This window comes from Pteronotus mesoamericanus, unplaced genomic scaffold (assembly GCF_021234165.1).
Source record: "Pteronotus mesoamericanus isolate MK-2021 breed Mesoamerican mustached bat unplaced genomic scaffold, CSHL_Meso_final contig_202, whole genome shotgun sequence".
Lineage (NCBI taxonomy): Eukaryota > Metazoa > Chordata > Mammalia > Chiroptera > Mormoopidae > Pteronotus > Pteronotus mesoamericanus.
In genome coordinates this window covers 7,705,782-7,721,466 of record NW_026555086.1, presented here as the reverse complement: position 1 = coordinate 7,721,466, position 15,685 = coordinate 7,705,782, and the positions used below count along the sequence as shown (strand labels likewise).

The 15,685-nt window shown below is 53.2% G+C and overlaps 2 protein-coding genes across 2 annotated transcripts; both read right to left on the bottom strand.

Annotated features, from left to right (window-relative positions):
* Positions 1 to 5,442: 5,442 nt before the first annotated feature.
* On the bottom strand, positions 5,443 to 7,865 carry LOC129068139 (metallothionein-3). Its single transcript, XM_054570254.1, has 3 exons — positions 7,718 to 7,865; positions 7,420 to 7,485; positions 5,443 to 5,694 (listed from the first exon to the last, which is right to left on the bottom strand). Exons 1-3 carry the CDS (start codon positions 7,854 to 7,856, stop codon positions 5,585 to 5,587), a joined length of 315 nt encoding a protein of 104 aa, XP_054426229.1. The 5' UTR covers positions 7,857 to 7,865; the 3' UTR covers positions 5,443 to 5,584.
* A 5,455-nt stretch (positions 7,866 to 13,320) lies between these two features.
* Positions 13,321 to 15,277, bottom strand: MT4 (metallothionein 4). Its single transcript, XM_054570255.1, has 3 exons — positions 15,247 to 15,277; positions 13,953 to 14,018; positions 13,321 to 13,412 (listed from the first exon to the last, which is right to left on the bottom strand). The coding sequence occupies exons 1-3, from the start codon at positions 15,275 to 15,277 to the stop codon at positions 13,321 to 13,323; spliced, it is 189 nt and encodes a 62-aa protein (XP_054426230.1).
* Between the last annotated feature and the right edge of the window lie 408 nt (positions 15,278 to 15,685).

Below are 15,685 nucleotides of genomic sequence, written 5' to 3'. Positions count from 1 at the left end.
GGGAGTAAAGCCAGGTTCCAGTCTCAGTTGTCTCCCTTGAATCGCCTTGACGCTGCCAGGAGAAGGGTGACCAATCAGCAAAGGCGAAGGCGGGGCTGGGCCTAGTCTTGCTCATCTCCATACCCCTGAAAGCCTCCCCGGGCTTGGGACAGACATGGAGAGGGAGGACTTCCTAACGTCTGCCCCTCAGCGTGGTAGCAGGCGAGGGAGATGAAGCCAGGCTGCTTTAGGCGTGGAAAAACATCCCCCCTGCAAGTCTGATGTGGTTCTTCGGGGTGAAGCAGTGCTGTGCTCCCAGCCTGCATCAGCAGGGGTATGCCCTCTAGAATCAAGGAGGTGACTTTTCACTCTCTTTTTAACTGCTGACGTGGGTGTTCATAGTTCTGCGACCCAGCCGTTCACTCCTTCTTCCCCTGTGGCAGGAGCTTTAGTTTTCTTTGGAAGAATCACTCTTCTCCATTCTTAGCTCATGTGCTTTGGCAGGAGCAGGCCCCATCTGTGGACTCCCAGGCCTTTCTGCCACCTTGGCTGTAGTGATAGTCTGATGGAGTTGCTTAGCCCCGAACCAAAGAGAATCAGTGAAACTTTTGCGGGGAATCCTGGAAAATGGCAGTTACGCTTACCATCTGGAAGAACCTGAGAGGGTGTGAAGCTGAGTTTCCGAAGCCTCTTGTCTCTATGAGAAAAGCCTGAGAATAAAGTCATCATGAAGGAAATGGGGTCTGGCAACAGCACTGGAGCCCATGAACCCCCTGGATCCAGCCATGCCTGAAGGCATTGTGAGTCCATCGTTTCCTCTCCTGTTAAATCAGTTCTACGCAGAGTCCTAATGGGCACCACTGGGCAGGCCATCCTGGGGACTATGTTCATGACTGGGCTTCCGCTGTCCAGAAGACTGTTGATCACAATAGTCCTAAGACTCAAAGCCCATCATGTGAGCAAGAGCCAAGAGGGGTGGGCAGGTTCGACCCGGAAGGAAACAGTCACCATCAAATAACTATGGTTGTTCTGATTATCTGTAGCTATGCAACAAATTACCGCAAACATAGCAGCTTAAAACAACCACCATTTTATTGTCTCTCTTAGTTTTGTGCGTCAGGAATTCTGACAGGGCTCATTTAGGTCATCCTTTTGTTTTTTATGTCATTGACTGAGGTCACTTGGTGGCATTCAGCTGCTGGATGGGCTGGTCTGGGAGAGCAAAGACAGCTTCCCTCTACACCCGGCAGGGACGGCTGGTGGGCAGAGCTCAGCTGGGACTGCTGACCAGGACTCCCACATGTGGCCCCCCCAGCGCGGCGGCCTCAGGGCCATCAGCTCTTTACGTGCAGCTTGGGGCCTCAAAGGCGAGAGCCCCAAGACACAGGAGTGGTAGCTGGGAGTCTCTGGAGTCCTGGGCCCTGACACTAGCACTGGTCACTTTCAGGACAGTCCGTGTGTCAAGAAGTCCCAGAGCCTTCCCAGGTTCAAGGGGAAAGAATGAAGGCACCACGTCTGGACGGAAGGAGTGGACGAATTTGCTGCCATCTCTAAGCTGCAACAGCAGACACAGGGAATAACACGAGCTCCTACTACGCACCTTCGGAGTGTATTCTACTTAGACACCCACATGGCCCTCCAGGCAGGTGCTGTTACCACCTCCGTTTTACAGGTGAGGCACTGAAGAGTCACATGGCCTGCTCAGGGTCACACAGCTGCGAGTGGCAGCTTTGAGACTTGAACCCAGGACTCTCTGATTCCACACGCACATGTTCATGCCACGTTGAAAAGAGGAAATTAGGTTTGTACTCTGGGGTCCCAAGGACAGAACCAGGGCAGTGGGTGGGGGCTACAGCGATAAAGGTTTTGCCCTGGGTTGGAAAGACCTTTCTTGCGATTAGAGCTGGTCATCCCCGGAAGGGATCAACCGCTTTGAGAAAGAATCTCCTGTCACCAAAGCAATAGAAACAGAGGTGGTGACTTCCAGGATTAGAAATGTAACGGGAACAGAAAGTGGTCAGATCCTTTCTTCCCCAGGGGCTAGTGTGATTCTGTGGTCCTCCCACAGGTACCCTCTGTCTGATCTCAGTTCTTCTTCCTCCTACTGACCCTGCCTTCATTCAGGGGGCGTATTAGTTATGTCTTGCTATGTCACAAACTACCCCCAAACCAAGCAGGTCAAGACAACACTCACGTATTATCTCCTAGTTCCTGCGAGTCAGGAATCCAGCTGGGGCTTGGCAGGGCCCTCGGGCCCCCAGACACAAGCCAAGTGTCAGTCAGTCATCTCAAGAGTGACCTGGGACGGGGTCTGCTTCCAAGCCCCCTTGTGTGGTTGTGGGCAGGATTTGGGTCCTCGCGGGCTCTTGTACCGTGGCCTGGGTTCCTCACAGACGGTTGGCCAGAGGCTGCCCCGGGCTCCTTGCCACGTGGGCCTCTGTGGACAGCATCTCACAGCATGACGGCGAGCGGGCAAGGGGCCAGAGAGAGGGCCAGCCGCGGGCAAGCGAGACAGCGCGGTCTTCCGTTCATAACCAGCCACAGAAGTGGCGTCCCATCACTTACTCTGTTCGGTAGAAGGTCACGAGGTCCAGGCCACACTCTAGGGGAAGGGATCGCACAGGACATGGGTAGCGCAGGCTGGGATCTCTCAGGGCCACCTTAAGTCTCCTTACATGGGCGAAGGCAATGGTATGTTGTCTGACTTCAGGCTCTTTGCCTCGATCCTTCTCTCTCCTTTGTCTGTTGGTTCTCAGTTTAAAGGCCATTTCCATAGAAAAGGCTTCCTGGACCCCAGAATAGGCTGCACCCTACTGTTGCCAGCAAATGCACCCCTTCTCTGGAGCCTTTCTGGCAATGACAGCTACTAGCACTTAAGCAGCTCCTACTGACAAAGCCCACGTCCTACGCCGGGGTCTCCGGATGCCCTTACACGTGTGAATTCACTTGATCCTTCCGACCGCCTTTGAGGGCTGTTCTTATTTACATGTTACAGAGGGGAAACTGAGGCTCAGAGAAGGTCCAGAATACCGCTCCAAGCCGCATGCCAGGAAGGGGCCAAACCAGGCAGCCTGGCTCCAGAGCCCGTGCACTTAGCCAGTCTGCCGCACAGCCCCTCAGGGCAGCTTGTGGTGTTGTGTGTAGCTTTTTGTTTCATCTTCGACTCTCCCCCAGGCTGTGGGCTGTGGCTGCTGTGTTCTCCATCCAAGCTCTGGCGCCTGGCGCAGTGCCCAGCTCGTGGGGGCTGCTTAATAATGCAGAGGAATGAGAGAACAGAACCCGGCCAGCAGTGGTAAGCAGGCCCCTGGAAGGGTCGGCCCTTGAGGAGAGCCAGCCTGGAGAGCCTGTGTTCAGGCGGAAGCCAAACCCCCTCTGGTATCAGCCCTCCTCATGCACCGGACCTCGACTTCCCTTTTCTGTCCCCAAGCACGCCCGCCCGCCCGCCCGAGGATCAGCGCACCCCACAGCCCTCTCCAGATACACTCGCCACTCCGCGCACCAGGTGTGTGCTCCCTCCCGCCGGCCCCCAAAGCCCATTCCATGATCGATGCTCTGTAGCAGACCTCGATAACCTGAGAGAGAAACATCGATCGGAGAGAAACATCAACCAGTTGCCTCTCTCACACCCCCAACCAGGGACGTGGCCGAGACCCAGGCGTGTGCCCTGACCATCCTGGGCACATTCAACCGGCGACCTCTCAGTTTGCAGAAGGATGCCCAGCCCTCTGGGCCACGCCAGTCAGGGCTCTGTGTCTCATTTAAAAGAATAATCTCCAAGCCCTGGCTGGGTGTCTAAGTTGTCTGCAGTGTCGCCTTGACATGCCAAGGTTGTGGGTTCAGTCCCTGGCCAGGGCACATGCAAAACTCAACCATTGGCCTTGGCTGGTGTGGCTCAGTGGATTGAGTGCTGGCCTGTGAATTAGAGTCACCAGCTGGGTTCCCAGTCAGGGCACAGGCCTGGGTTGCAGGCCAGGTCCGCAGTAGGGGGTGCTCGAGAGGCAACCATACACTGATGTTTCTCTCCCTCTCATTCTTCCTCCCTTCCCCTCTCTAAAATTAAATAAATAAAATCTTTTTAAAAATACAATAAAAAAAGAATCAATGAATGCATAAATAGTGGAACAAATCGATGTTTCTCTTTCTCTGCCTCTCTGAAATCCATCAATAATAAAGTAAATTAAATAAAAGAATCATCTCCCCTCCAAAGTAACAAACATTTCATTTTCCTCTTCCAAATTCTTCTATAGCTTTGATTTTTGCTTTTTTCATATGTTATGCAAAAGGCTAGCCAATTGTCCCAACACTTTCCCTCATTAGTGGATACTTTTGACACTGACTTGATTATCTGCTTCTTCCAGATACGCGGGGATCTTTTTTTGTTTTTTTCCTCTTTATTGAATTTATTGGGGTGACACCGGTTAACCAAAGTCTACAACACAGCACCCTCACACTGCACTGTGTGTTCGCCACCCCAAGTCAAGTCTCCGTCCATTGGTCCATTACCATGTTTCCCCCCTACACCCTGCTCCTCCTCCCTTTGGACTCTCTCTGCCCGGCTGATCTATTCCTGGGCTGACACCACTTCCTGGGGCTTTAGAACAAGCAGTGCTAGCAAGTTAGAGCAAGCCTTGTTTGTTGTTTCTTTACAAAACTGGCCTGGCTCTTCTTGCACTGTTTTTTGAAACTCAACCTATTAGGTTAAATAAAAAACCAAAAAAACAAAACACCAAATCCCGGGGGGCTTCTGAATAGACCATTCTGAAAAACTAACTTGGAGGAAAACTGACGCGTTTACACCATTGTGTCTTCCTACTTGGAAACCTTTCTCTCCCGGATTCTATTCCTCCCTTCCCAGGCAACCCAGGTGGAGCTGGGTGCTCCCTTCCAAGAGACCTGGACCACAACCACTGGGGATAAAAGCTCACATTATCCTACTTCCCCGTGAAGGAGAAAAGGAACTGAGACCAACTGCCTGATGACGTTTGAAAAGGAGCTGAACGCTCGGTTTTGGGGACATAAGGTATTCAGGGCTGTGACCTTGGAAACGCAGCTGACAGTTTGCCAAGAGAGGCCGTAGGCCCCCCTGGACTCCTTTCTCACGGCTCTGAAGACAGGCAGCTTTGTAGGAGCAACTAGAAAATTCCAGAAACTATCGGCCTTTGGGGCTGGGGGTTGGTTTTAACTTCTCCCAGCCCCACTGTACAAAGAAAGGCTGAGAGAGGGGAAAAAGAGACAAACTGATAGGGATCTGGTCTCCCCGTTCTCTAGACTCGATCTTGACTTAGTGGGAAGATCAAGGCCCATCTGAAGGTGGGGAGGTTGTGCTCCGCATCTGTCTCAGCCCACACTGACCCGCAGCCAAGTCTTAGGGTTTCAACTGAGGCAGTTCCCTAAGGTTAGGCTCCCTGCTACTGCCACCTCCTTCCCCTTTAAGAAGAGACCAGCCCTCAGCTTATTGCATTCATAGGATTTATTGTCACTTGCCAGCAGCTAGCAGGGGTGGGGGATACAGAGCCGAGGCTCCTCCGCACAGGGAGAGGGGGCACTCGGCCACCCAGCACTGTTTACACCTGATTCCCGGAGGGGAGGGGCGGCTGGTTCTGTTTCATTCGCTGCAGCTGCACTTCTGAGCCTCAGCCTCCGCCCCCTCTCCGCCTTTGCACACACAGTCCTTGGCGCATTTCTCGCACTCTGCGGGGCAGCAGGAGCAGCAGCCTGCAGATAAAACAGGGGGCACCCAGTTGGATGGCCTCCCTCCACATCTGTTCCCAAAAAAGGGGAGCGGGGCAAAGGCGGGGTGCCAGGAGGCTGGCCGTTGTCCCCTTCCTCGTCCCACACCTGGCTTGACTCAGCATCTATGGCGAGTCTGCTGCCTGCAGGAGAGAGGAACCCAGTAACTACCACCCGCACCCCCAACCCTTAGGTGAGGCTGGAAAGCAAGAAGCTGGGAAAAGGCCCTGGCGCAAGTGGAATGGGGAAACTCAGGCAGAGAGCTGAACAAACTGGCTGAGCATCTTACAGCGGACACAGAGGTCAGCAGGGCGGAGAGCCCCGGGGCCGCAACTGGGCAACTGGCGCCAGGCCTCACCCCCAGGGCGGCCTTTCCTCCCCTGGCGTCTCCCTGGTCAGGCAGTTAGGGCCCTCTCCTCCCTGGAGATGACATCATCCATCAGCTCCTGGCCCAGAAAATCAGCAAAACCAGGTGGAGGACAGCGGGACCAGCAACAATGGCTAATGACTCCCTACCCGGGTGCTGACCAATCGGTGGAGACCAGGACTCTGGAAGGGACACTCCCGGAGAACTGGTGAATTTCCTACTGAGATCCACCCCTGAGACCTCCCTTTAAATGCCCACCTTTGCAAAGCAGATAAAACCCCTCAAGACAAAGAAGCCAGCGTGCCTGTCTTGGGGCACACGCACTCGAATCTCTTTTTCAAGGGAATTTTCTTTCTCCTAAACTCTAAGGGTCCTCATGAGACTTGCAACCCAGGGAGCAATGAGCAGCTCAGCTCACACCGAGCTCACCCCCTGAACCTGTCTCCAGGCCCCCTTTTCCCCGACTTTCCAGTGAGCTGACTTCTTTCCCATAACCCCTCGGGAGAGCCGAAGCAGCCACAGCCAGGCGGTCTCCTGTTGCTTCTTCTATCCCAGGCCCTTCCTTGTTCTGTCCCCAGCTTTAATAAACACACTCTTAACATCACCTGGACTTGTGCTGTGAAATCTTTCTGGCACAAAGGCCTGCATGCTGCAGGCTGGCCCTGGGCAGACCTGCCCCAGCCCTGTCCCCTTTCTGGTAACGCAGTGGAGTCTGGGATGGTGGGGTCAGGCCCCGGCTGGGGGAGTGCCGGGCCTTAAGGAGACAGCATCACAGGGTAAAGGGCCTTGGTAAGAGCCTTGAAGGATAAACTTGAAGGAGAGAGAAGATCCAGGTGTGGGGGGTCCAGGAGACCCACGAGGTGGTCCACCCCTAGCCTTACACAGCAAAGAAAAACAGGCCCTTCCCCACCCACCTACTCGCGCATCTCGCTGGCGGCTTTCGCTTCTAGGGAGACCTAGGGGAGGTCAAATTGAGGGAATCCACAAAGGCCTCAGAGGGGCCAAGGGATCGGAACTCCAGAGCCAACGCCCAGCCTCACTAATGGCTCCCCCATGCACTGGAGGTTTGAAGGGGAGGCGCTGGGCCAGGGTAACAGTACTCGGTCCCAGCTGCCCATTAGCATCTTTGGGGAATTTCCAAAACATCTTGCCCCAGGCATTCTGGATCAATCGCTGGAGGTGGAGCCAGGGTGATTGCATCCCAAGGCTTCCCCAGGTGCTTCCCGTCCCAGAAAAAGGTGGAAACAATATAATAGGAATTCGGGGCTGGGGTGGGGTCTCTCCACATTGCGTGGGCAGACTTGGGGAGGACAGGGACATGCGCAGAGGGGGACCCCACTCACTCTTCTTGCAGGAGGTGCACTTGCATCCCTCACACTTGCAGGAGCCGGCGCAGTTGCAGGAACCACCTAGAAAGGGAGAAGCCACAGGAATGGCTCAAGTGAAAAACTCGCGTGGGGCCAGGCCTAAAGGGATCTCAGTGCCCTTTGGGATATAGCCACGCCCACCCTTCACGAGGTTCAAAATGGGAAATAAGGGTCCCTTCCCCCAAATGTCCTTGACGGAAGCCGTAAGGCACGGGATGCCTTGCAAGTGAGGGGCGCGCTGTGTCTCAGCATGGGGTTTGGTAGGGGGGCTCACCAGTAGGACAGGGGCAGGTCTCAGGGTCCATGTCGAGCGGAGATGCCGCTGGAGAGGGTGAACTGGCTTCTCCCGGCAACTGGATGCTCTGACGGCAGCAGGTGATGAATTTTTTATAGCCCCAGGCGGTGGCGCGCATGCACGGCTGGCTGCGCGCTCGGTGCCCGGTCTCCTCCTGGGCTCAAGGCCCGGCGGAAGCGCGCATTGCGGCAGCGGTGCCCCCTCCCCCGCCGGGCCCCCCAACTCCCCGCCCTTCCTGCAGCCACCCCGCGTCCCACTGTGTGCATTGGGGAAGACACTCTCCGCTTGGGTGGACGCCGCCGTGTGCGCGGCTGGGGACGCGTCCTTGAGGTTGACGCTTCAGATCTGGGAGAGCAATCCCCGCTCCTCACATCCCCGCAACCCCACCGTGATGGGTAGTTTTATATGTCAACTTGACTGGGCTAAGGGATGCCCAGATAGGTGGTAAAACATTATTTCTGAATGTGCCTGTGAGGGTGGTTCCAGAAGAGATTAGCATTTGAATTGCTGGACTAAGTAAAGGTTGCTCTCACCAAGGTGAGCGACATCAGCCAATCTGTTGAGGGTCTGAAAGGCAGAGGAAGGGCGAGTTTAACCTCTGCCTGAGCCGAGACACACGTTCTCTGCCGGGGGGTGGGGGACTAGGGGGTGGTGAGGGGGGTGTCGCTGGGACAGGGGCGGGCCCCTGGCGGTCAGGTTTCAAGCTCCCGCTGAATCACACCGCCCGCCTGGTCTCCTGATTCTCCAGCTTGCGGATGGCAGGCAGACTGCGGGCCTTCTCAGCCTCCATAGTCATGTGATCCACACTCTAATATATAACATATGCACACACACACACACATACACACACACAAACAGGGTGCAGCAAAAGTAGGTTTACAGTTGTGAGCATGCAAGTTTATTCTGGTATTATTAGTTATTAATTACTGCATTATTTTTTCATAAAATCCATATGTATCCTGGTTCTGTTTCTCTGGAGAACCCTAATACACCCCCACACCCTAGAGCAGCAGGATTTTGCGGGGTCTGAAAACCACAACGTCCTTCTGAAATACCCTCCCCCATTCCTTGCCTGGCCAGGCCCCCCATCCTTCAGTTCTCAGCTTCCAGGACCCCCGAAGGGCATTTCACACAGGCATATTGCTCCAGAGGGCCCCCCCACCTCCACCGTTATTCCCCTCTGCCTCTTGTTAACCTAAAATAATTTTATGTTCCCTTTGCCTGTGGATCTCTTCCCACAGATACCCACACAGCTCACTCCCTTCTCTCTTTGCTTCTACGTCTTTGCTCAAATCCTATTGTCTCCATGAAGCCCACCATGATCACCCTGTTTAAAATTGCAACATGCATCTCAAAACCCCAGGACCCTGACACCCATACTTTGCTCTCTTTTCTTTTTTCATGGCATAAAACACCTTCTGATGAACCGAGTTCTTTATCTGTAAAGCTTATGTGCTGTCTTTCCTGCTAGAATTTAAGCACCAGCACCAGATCTAATAAGGAATCTTTACTTTTGTTCACTGACACACCTGAAGCTCCTAGAATGGTGTTCTGAACACAAAAGACATTCAGGCCACATTTACCAAAGGAATGAATGGCTCTCAAGACAAGTGGGCTGTGCATATATAATCCTTTCAAATATAAAAAGAGAAGCCTACAGTATACACTGACTTATTAATGACTTTTTCCCACATATTATCAGTAGATTATAAATATCTGTCCCTGAAATCAGCTTCATTTCTACAATTTTATTTTAGTAGATTCACTTTACACTCTAGTTAACCAATCCCCTACTTTAAGACCTTTTTGTAGCTTCCAAATTCCCACTATTATAACCCGTGCCATGATAAACACCTTGGTGGCTTTTGTGTGTGTCCATTCATGATTTTTTCCTTAGTAGAAAACATTCTTTACAGTAGAATTTATGGCTCAAAATGTACATATATTTATTCTACAAACAGTATTTTTAAATAAAGATTAATACATTTTGAGAAATCCAGAAAAGTAGCAAGAAGGAAAATTATGATTTGAACACAACCACTGTTAACGTATTTATTAAATGTGAAATACAATGTTAAAAATAACATTTTTTGTTATTTTGCTCCTTTTTTGAAAAAAATTATTGCATAACTAATTTGTAGCCTCTAATTGGTTTCAGATTTTACCGTCACCATTTCCTGTGCATTTTTAGGGGCTGTGTCATGTCCTATCACGTACATGGGCCACAGCTTACTTGAAAAATCTTGTAGACTTGGACTTGAGGTTGTTTCTAGTGTTTCACAATTATAAATAATACTGCACTGAGCCTTTTTATGAGTGAGTGAGGCTCCCCCCACCCCTTGAATTTGTGGCGAATTCCGTAGGATTTCCAGAAGTGAAGCTGTTGTGTCAAACAGGAAAAACGTTTTTAGAGTTCATTGATGTGCATTGCCAAATTATTTTAAAAGCCTTATGCGCTGTGAATCTGGGTGGATTACACATTGTTAAGGCCTTTTACACCTATGGCTTAATTGGCTCTTGGAGAGCTTGTCCTGATTTATCCTCCCAACATTGGTGTTGGAGGGGTCTAAGCCCCTTCTGGGATGTCTGGGCCCCAAATAAAGCCAAACTGAAGCAGGAACAGCCCTCTTAAGGCTTGCACAATTCCCAAGGGCTCAGAGCCCTACTGCCTTAGCTGCCTCCCGGCCTGGAGCGCCCCCTGCAGTTTGCATGAGGAACTTCCTTCCTGTCCTGAGACCTGGGCTCCATTCCTTTCCCACCAAACCCTCCTCTGGTCTCCATCCAAGCTGGAATGTGTCCTGAGATATAGGGTCTACCACAGCCTGTTCGAGGTTTCCATTGTCTTCCTTCAGCAACACAGGAACACAGTCTATGATGTGTCAGCCTTCCTTTGTGTTTCCTCTGCCTAAGTTTTACCTCTTCAAGATCACGTGTAACCCAGTCTGCTTCCTTTTCACTTCAGCGACAGGTACTCGCCCCCACCCAATCTTCCCACATGGCCTTCAAGCTCTGTTCTCAGCTGGCCCTGCCTGAGGCGGGGTCTTCTGTGAGTCTCATATGAGTTTCCTCACATGGAGAATGGCGATAATAATCCCCATCCTGCAGGGTGGTTACAAAGAGGAGCAATTATATCAATAAAAAGCCTCGCCCAGACTTTAGCTGAAGATGGTAGACCGAATCCTGCATTTACCACTCCTTCTTCCTGAAACTCTGTCAAAAGAAACTTTTAAAAGACAAGGAGAGAAAAAAAAGAAAAACTAATAAAAGAGCTGAGGACTGGAGTCTGTGGAGGAGAGGCTTGGCTGCCTGACCCTTGTGGGACCCTTATGCTAGATCCACTTATATTTGGGCAGAACAAAGATTGCTTCTGGTAAGCCCCACCGAGCCCACCCGGTGCCCCAGGCATGCAGCTTCCGGGGACAGGCCTGCGCCCTTCCTCAGGCAAACATGTAAGCCTGTTCCCCATGATCTGGTACCCCTATCCCTTCTGCCCTGTCCTATATGTCCCCTTAGTGCCTGCCACATGGTGCAGAGAACATCCATGTCATCTTGCTCTTCCCCAGATAAGCCTCGTATGTATATAAGCTTCCTTAAAAAACTCTTAATGTAATGATGGAGCTGTTAGGCTCTTTCTTCGGTCTCTCAGCCCAAGAAATTTTACATAAGAGTGTGAGAGAGGATAATTTGGACAAGTATAATGTTTTTCTGGAACACCAGAATGGGTCAAATTACATTTATGGGTAAATGGGAGCAGAGAAAGCCACAGCTCAGCTCAAGAAGTAGAGAGAAGACAATGGGGGATTTTGTTTTATGTTAGTTGAGGGAGTCAGGCTGGGGGAGCAGAAGATGAAGGAGCTGCAGAAACCAGGGTGGTGGCTAATGGAAGAGGTGGCTGTGGACCTGCCAGGTGGTCCCTGGGGCAGCCTCCTGCACCTTTACCTGCACCTCTATCTGCACAGCTCCGCCACTTGCCCCCTGCCTGAGACTGCGAGATGCTCTCCAAAGAAAGGGAGTAGCCCGTCTTGGAGGGGCCCGGGTTAGAGAAGGGGAGGGTTAGAGAAGGACCAGCTCCTCTCTGGGCGTGCGAAAACCAAGCCGCCAGTCCACAAGTCCCACTCACATCCACAGAGCCTGTCTTCAGCTCCAAGAGGCAGAAATAGTTCAAGAAAGAGTGAACTTAACAATAAAAATTAAAAAATCTTTAACTCTTCCGAGAGATTTGGGAAATTACTCTATTCAAAAAATTAAAACAGCCCTGGCTGGTGTGGCTCAGTTGGTAGAAGTGTCACCCTGTAAACCAAAGGGTCAAGGGTTCGATTCCCAGTCGGGGCATATGCCTGGGTTGCAGGTTTGGTCCCCTGATGGGGCTTGTGCAAGAGGTGACTGATCGATGTTTCTCTCCCTTTCTCTCTCCCTCCCTTCTCCCTCTTCTCTCTCTCTCTCTCTAAAAATAAATAAATAAATAAAATCTATGACATGTTCTTGGGTGAGGATTAATATAACTATAATAATAATAAAAATAAGCCCTCAGCTGTTGGAGCACCATCTCAATACCCCAAGGTTGTGACTTTGATCCCCAGTCAAGGCAAATACAAGAATCAACCAATGAATGCATTAGTCAGTGGAGTAGTGAGAGCTCTAATTTGTACATCGGCCTTCTAGGGGAAATAACAAAAACCTTGGTTTCTTTGTTATTGACTTCTATGAAATTCAAGAACTTGAATGATCAGTGCCAGTTTCTCCTGGTCCGAGTTACCCCCTCCGGAGGGTTGACCCGAATAGCCAAGCCAGGGCAGCCAATGCCCTCGGTGCCTCAGCCTCGAGGGTTTGCATTAGATCCACATAGACCTCCATGGCAGACTCAAGGCTGACGTCTCCCAAACAGCACCGTTAACACCGCAGTGCCAGCGCTGTGCCCGAAGAGCCCGGCTAGCCCAGGGTACCCCCAAAGCAGGTGTGTACAGGTAGTTTCTTTGGGTGGGAACCCCAGCGAGCATTGGTAGGAGAATGGAAAAGTGAGACAGAAAAGGAAGGACGCAAATTTGGGGTATGTTAACGGTCAGGTCACTGCAGCAGACTCCTGGGGACTCCTTGGGCATGGTGTAGACCAGGTCCCAGATGTGTCCCACTGTGAGGGTAAAGATACTGAGGGTATTTGTTTGACCTACTGATTCCTACTTGTCATCGGTTAAAGGCCGTTCCCAGTGGCCTTGACTTCCCCGGTCCCCCCAGCCTACCCCGTGCTTGTGTCAAGAGAGCTCAGGCAGCAGGAGAAAACCCCCAGGCAGAGTGGCAGGACCCCCTGGCGAGCAGCCACGAGCTGAAGGGGCGTAGGCTGGGCGAAACCCGTTGGCGTTTCAGCAACGGAGTCAGCCCTTCGTGGTCCTTCTGGGTGAGGGGAAAACAGCTCTCTGACCATCAGACAACCATGAGTAAAAGCTTTATTGCTTCAAGCACTTTAGAGGAATGTCACCAACACCTCTCTGGGGCGAATATATAAAAAGTACAATCATTTCAACTTCTCAACTAATGCACTGTACAGACGCTTCCCGGACCTCCCCCTGCGGCGAGGCCGGTGCCTTTCAGTTGCAGCAGCTGCACTTGTTTGAGCCTCCTTTGCAGATGCAGCCGCGGGCGCACTTGGCGCAGCCCGGAGGGCAGCAGGGGCAGCAGCCTGGACAGATGGGGAGATGGACAGGTCAGGCTTGGGTCCTCCCTGCTCTCTTACCCCTTCCCTTCCCCCCACTTAGAGGGAGTAGGTAAAGAAGAGCCTGCCACGGGCTTCAGCCCAGAGTCACGGCAACCCTGGGATGGGAAGCCGTGGGAGTTGGAGCTGGAAGGGGCCTCAGAGGCCAGGCAGAGCCTGTCAGAGGCCCAGGGACGGGGAGGGGCTTGCCCAAGTTTGTTGGACGGTGGCTGATGGGAGCCCAAAACCCAGAGCTCATGACCCCAGGCCGGTGCGCTCTCCCCTTCTCCCCTGGGCAGGCTGGAGCCGCCTCTCAGTCCTCTTCCCACTCTGAGCACCTGAGACACTGTGGAGGCCCTCACCGCTGGGGGACAGCAGTCCTGGGGAACCCGGCTCTCATTTCAGATCCCTGCCAAGGGGGTAAAGGGCATCCAGATACCCTCCCTCCCCCCATGGCTGGAGGCCTGAGGATGGAGGGAACCGACTTCCCTAGCTCCTGGCCCGCGGTGCCCTGGTCACCATACTCACTTTTTCGACATGTTTTGCAGCTGCAGGTTGTGCATTTGCAGTTGTCTCCACAGATGCAGACTCCTCCTAGAAGAGAGGACAGAGCCACCCGCGTGAGGGCCGAGGTGGCGCGGGGAACACCAGGTGTGAGGCAGCCGCCACAGTGGCAGGATTCCCGGCTGTCCCTGGGCGGTGTGGACAGGGGGCGAAGACGCTGCGGAGCATCCCCCCAAGTGGCGAGGACCGCCCCGTGGTTCCCAGTCACAGTCCGCACACAGAAACTGGGGCGGCTGCCTCAGCGACCCCCAGGATCCTCATTAAAATGTAGATTCCTGGGACCAGGCTTTGAGATGTTCTGATTCGGAGGTGGGGAAAGGGAGGCAGTATTTTAGAGAAAGCGACACAGGATTCTGCTGTAGAATCAGGGTTGAGAACCACCGGACGAGGCCAACTCCCCAAGCCCCAGGTCTCCCAGGGACCGTCAGAGCCTTCTGTACCCTCCTCACCTGGTCAAGGTCCCGGGCAAGGTGGGAGCCCTGAATGGTCAGGAAGGGGAGCAAAGGACATAAACAAGCCCGAAGGGAGAGCCGCGGGCACTGCTGTTTCCGTACCACAAAGGCCACACGTTTTAGAAAATCATCCCACCTATCGTTTTGAATTGCAAGATGCTGGGAACTCCTGTCTCTTTGGCAAGTTCTTTGGGTACAGACATGTCCCGTTAAAGACCACAGAGGCTGGGGAGATTTCATCATACCCTGCACCAGGGCTGTAAAACTCAGGATGGCCCTGAACCGCGGCCCCGCTCCTCTTGGCCAACGTGCTTCTGTGGCATTAAGCGCTTTCAGAGACTCGGGAGTCCACGTGGACTTCTAATGACTCCCCGGACAACTGCTAGTGCTTTATGATGCCTGCAAGTTTGCAGCTTCCCTGGGAGGTGGGCAGGGGGTGGGAGGTGAGTAACCTAGTTTCCATGAGGAAACGGACACCTGGAAACGCTGAGTCAGGAGGGATGGCAGCAATGGACTAAAACCAGGCTGCCAAGCTCTGGGCGCGAGCTCTTCTCCTGTCCTGGTGGCTGCTCTCAGGGGCCTGCTGCTGGGTGCCCCCTGCAGACATTCCCGAGCCAGGCTATCACTTCTTACAGACCAGGCTGGTGGCCAACTGAGAGTGGGAGCTGCCCCAGGGGTCTCCCGTCTGAAACCAACACCCCTGGCCGGCCCTAACTGCAGGAGGAGAAGTGTGAATCAGACGCCGGCAGGCTCCCTGGAGGAAGCTGGGGCAAGGCCCCAAAGCCCAAGTGGGCATCCTCACTCACCAGACATGCAGGAGCATTCCCTGGGGTCCATGGTCCAGGTATCTGAGAGGCTCCAGTGCTGTCTGTGCTGGAGAAGGGAGGCCGAGTGAGCTGGAGGCTGCCTATTTATAGCCGTGTAGCTGTAGGTGTAGGTTCACCCCACCTCTCCCTGGGGCCAGACGCCTTGCACACGGCCCAGCCTGACACCACAGGCTGGGGGTTGGGGAGAGCAAGCGGGAGAGGGGCAGAGGAGAGCGAGAGCAGTATAGTCATTGAAGTGGCTTTTCACCACAAGGTATGCAGGTGACTGCCCCCGCCCACCTGCCAAGGTGTCAAGCTCTATGGCACTCGCAGGGTAGTTGGCAGCTGCATCCATCCAGTCTCCCCGCCCTGTGCATTCTATCATCCGCCAGTTCTGTCTGCTCCTTCGCGGGGGCTGCCCCCTCCCGGCTCAGGGTCT

Excerpts from the sequence above, each read along its gene's own strand:
- LOC129068139 (XM_054570254.1), bottom strand. The coding sequence starts at position 7,856 with ATGCGCGCCACCGCCTGGGGCTATAAAAAATTCATCACCTGCTGCCGT. Across the intron at positions 7,486-7,717 it reads GACCTGCCCCTGTCCTACTG|GTGGTTCCTGCAACTGCGCC; the intron begins GTGAGCCCCCCT and ends CTCCCTTTCTAG. Across the intron at positions 5,695-7,419 it reads GTGCACCTCCTGCAAGAAGA|GCTGCTGCTCCTGCTGCCCC; the intron begins GTGAGTGGGGTC and ends TTTTATCTGCAG.
- MT4 (XM_054570255.1), bottom strand. The coding sequence starts at position 15,277 with ATGGACCCCAGGGAATGCTCCTGCATGTCTG. Across the intron at positions 14,019-15,246 it reads GGAATGCTCCTGCATGTCTG|GAGGAGTCTGCATCTGTGGA; the intron begins GTGAGTGAGGAT and ends CCTCTCTTCTAG. Across the intron at positions 13,413-13,952 it reads CTGCAAAACATGTCGAAAAA|GCTGCTGCCCCTGCTGCCCT; the intron begins GTGAGTATGGTG and ends CCATCTGTCCAG.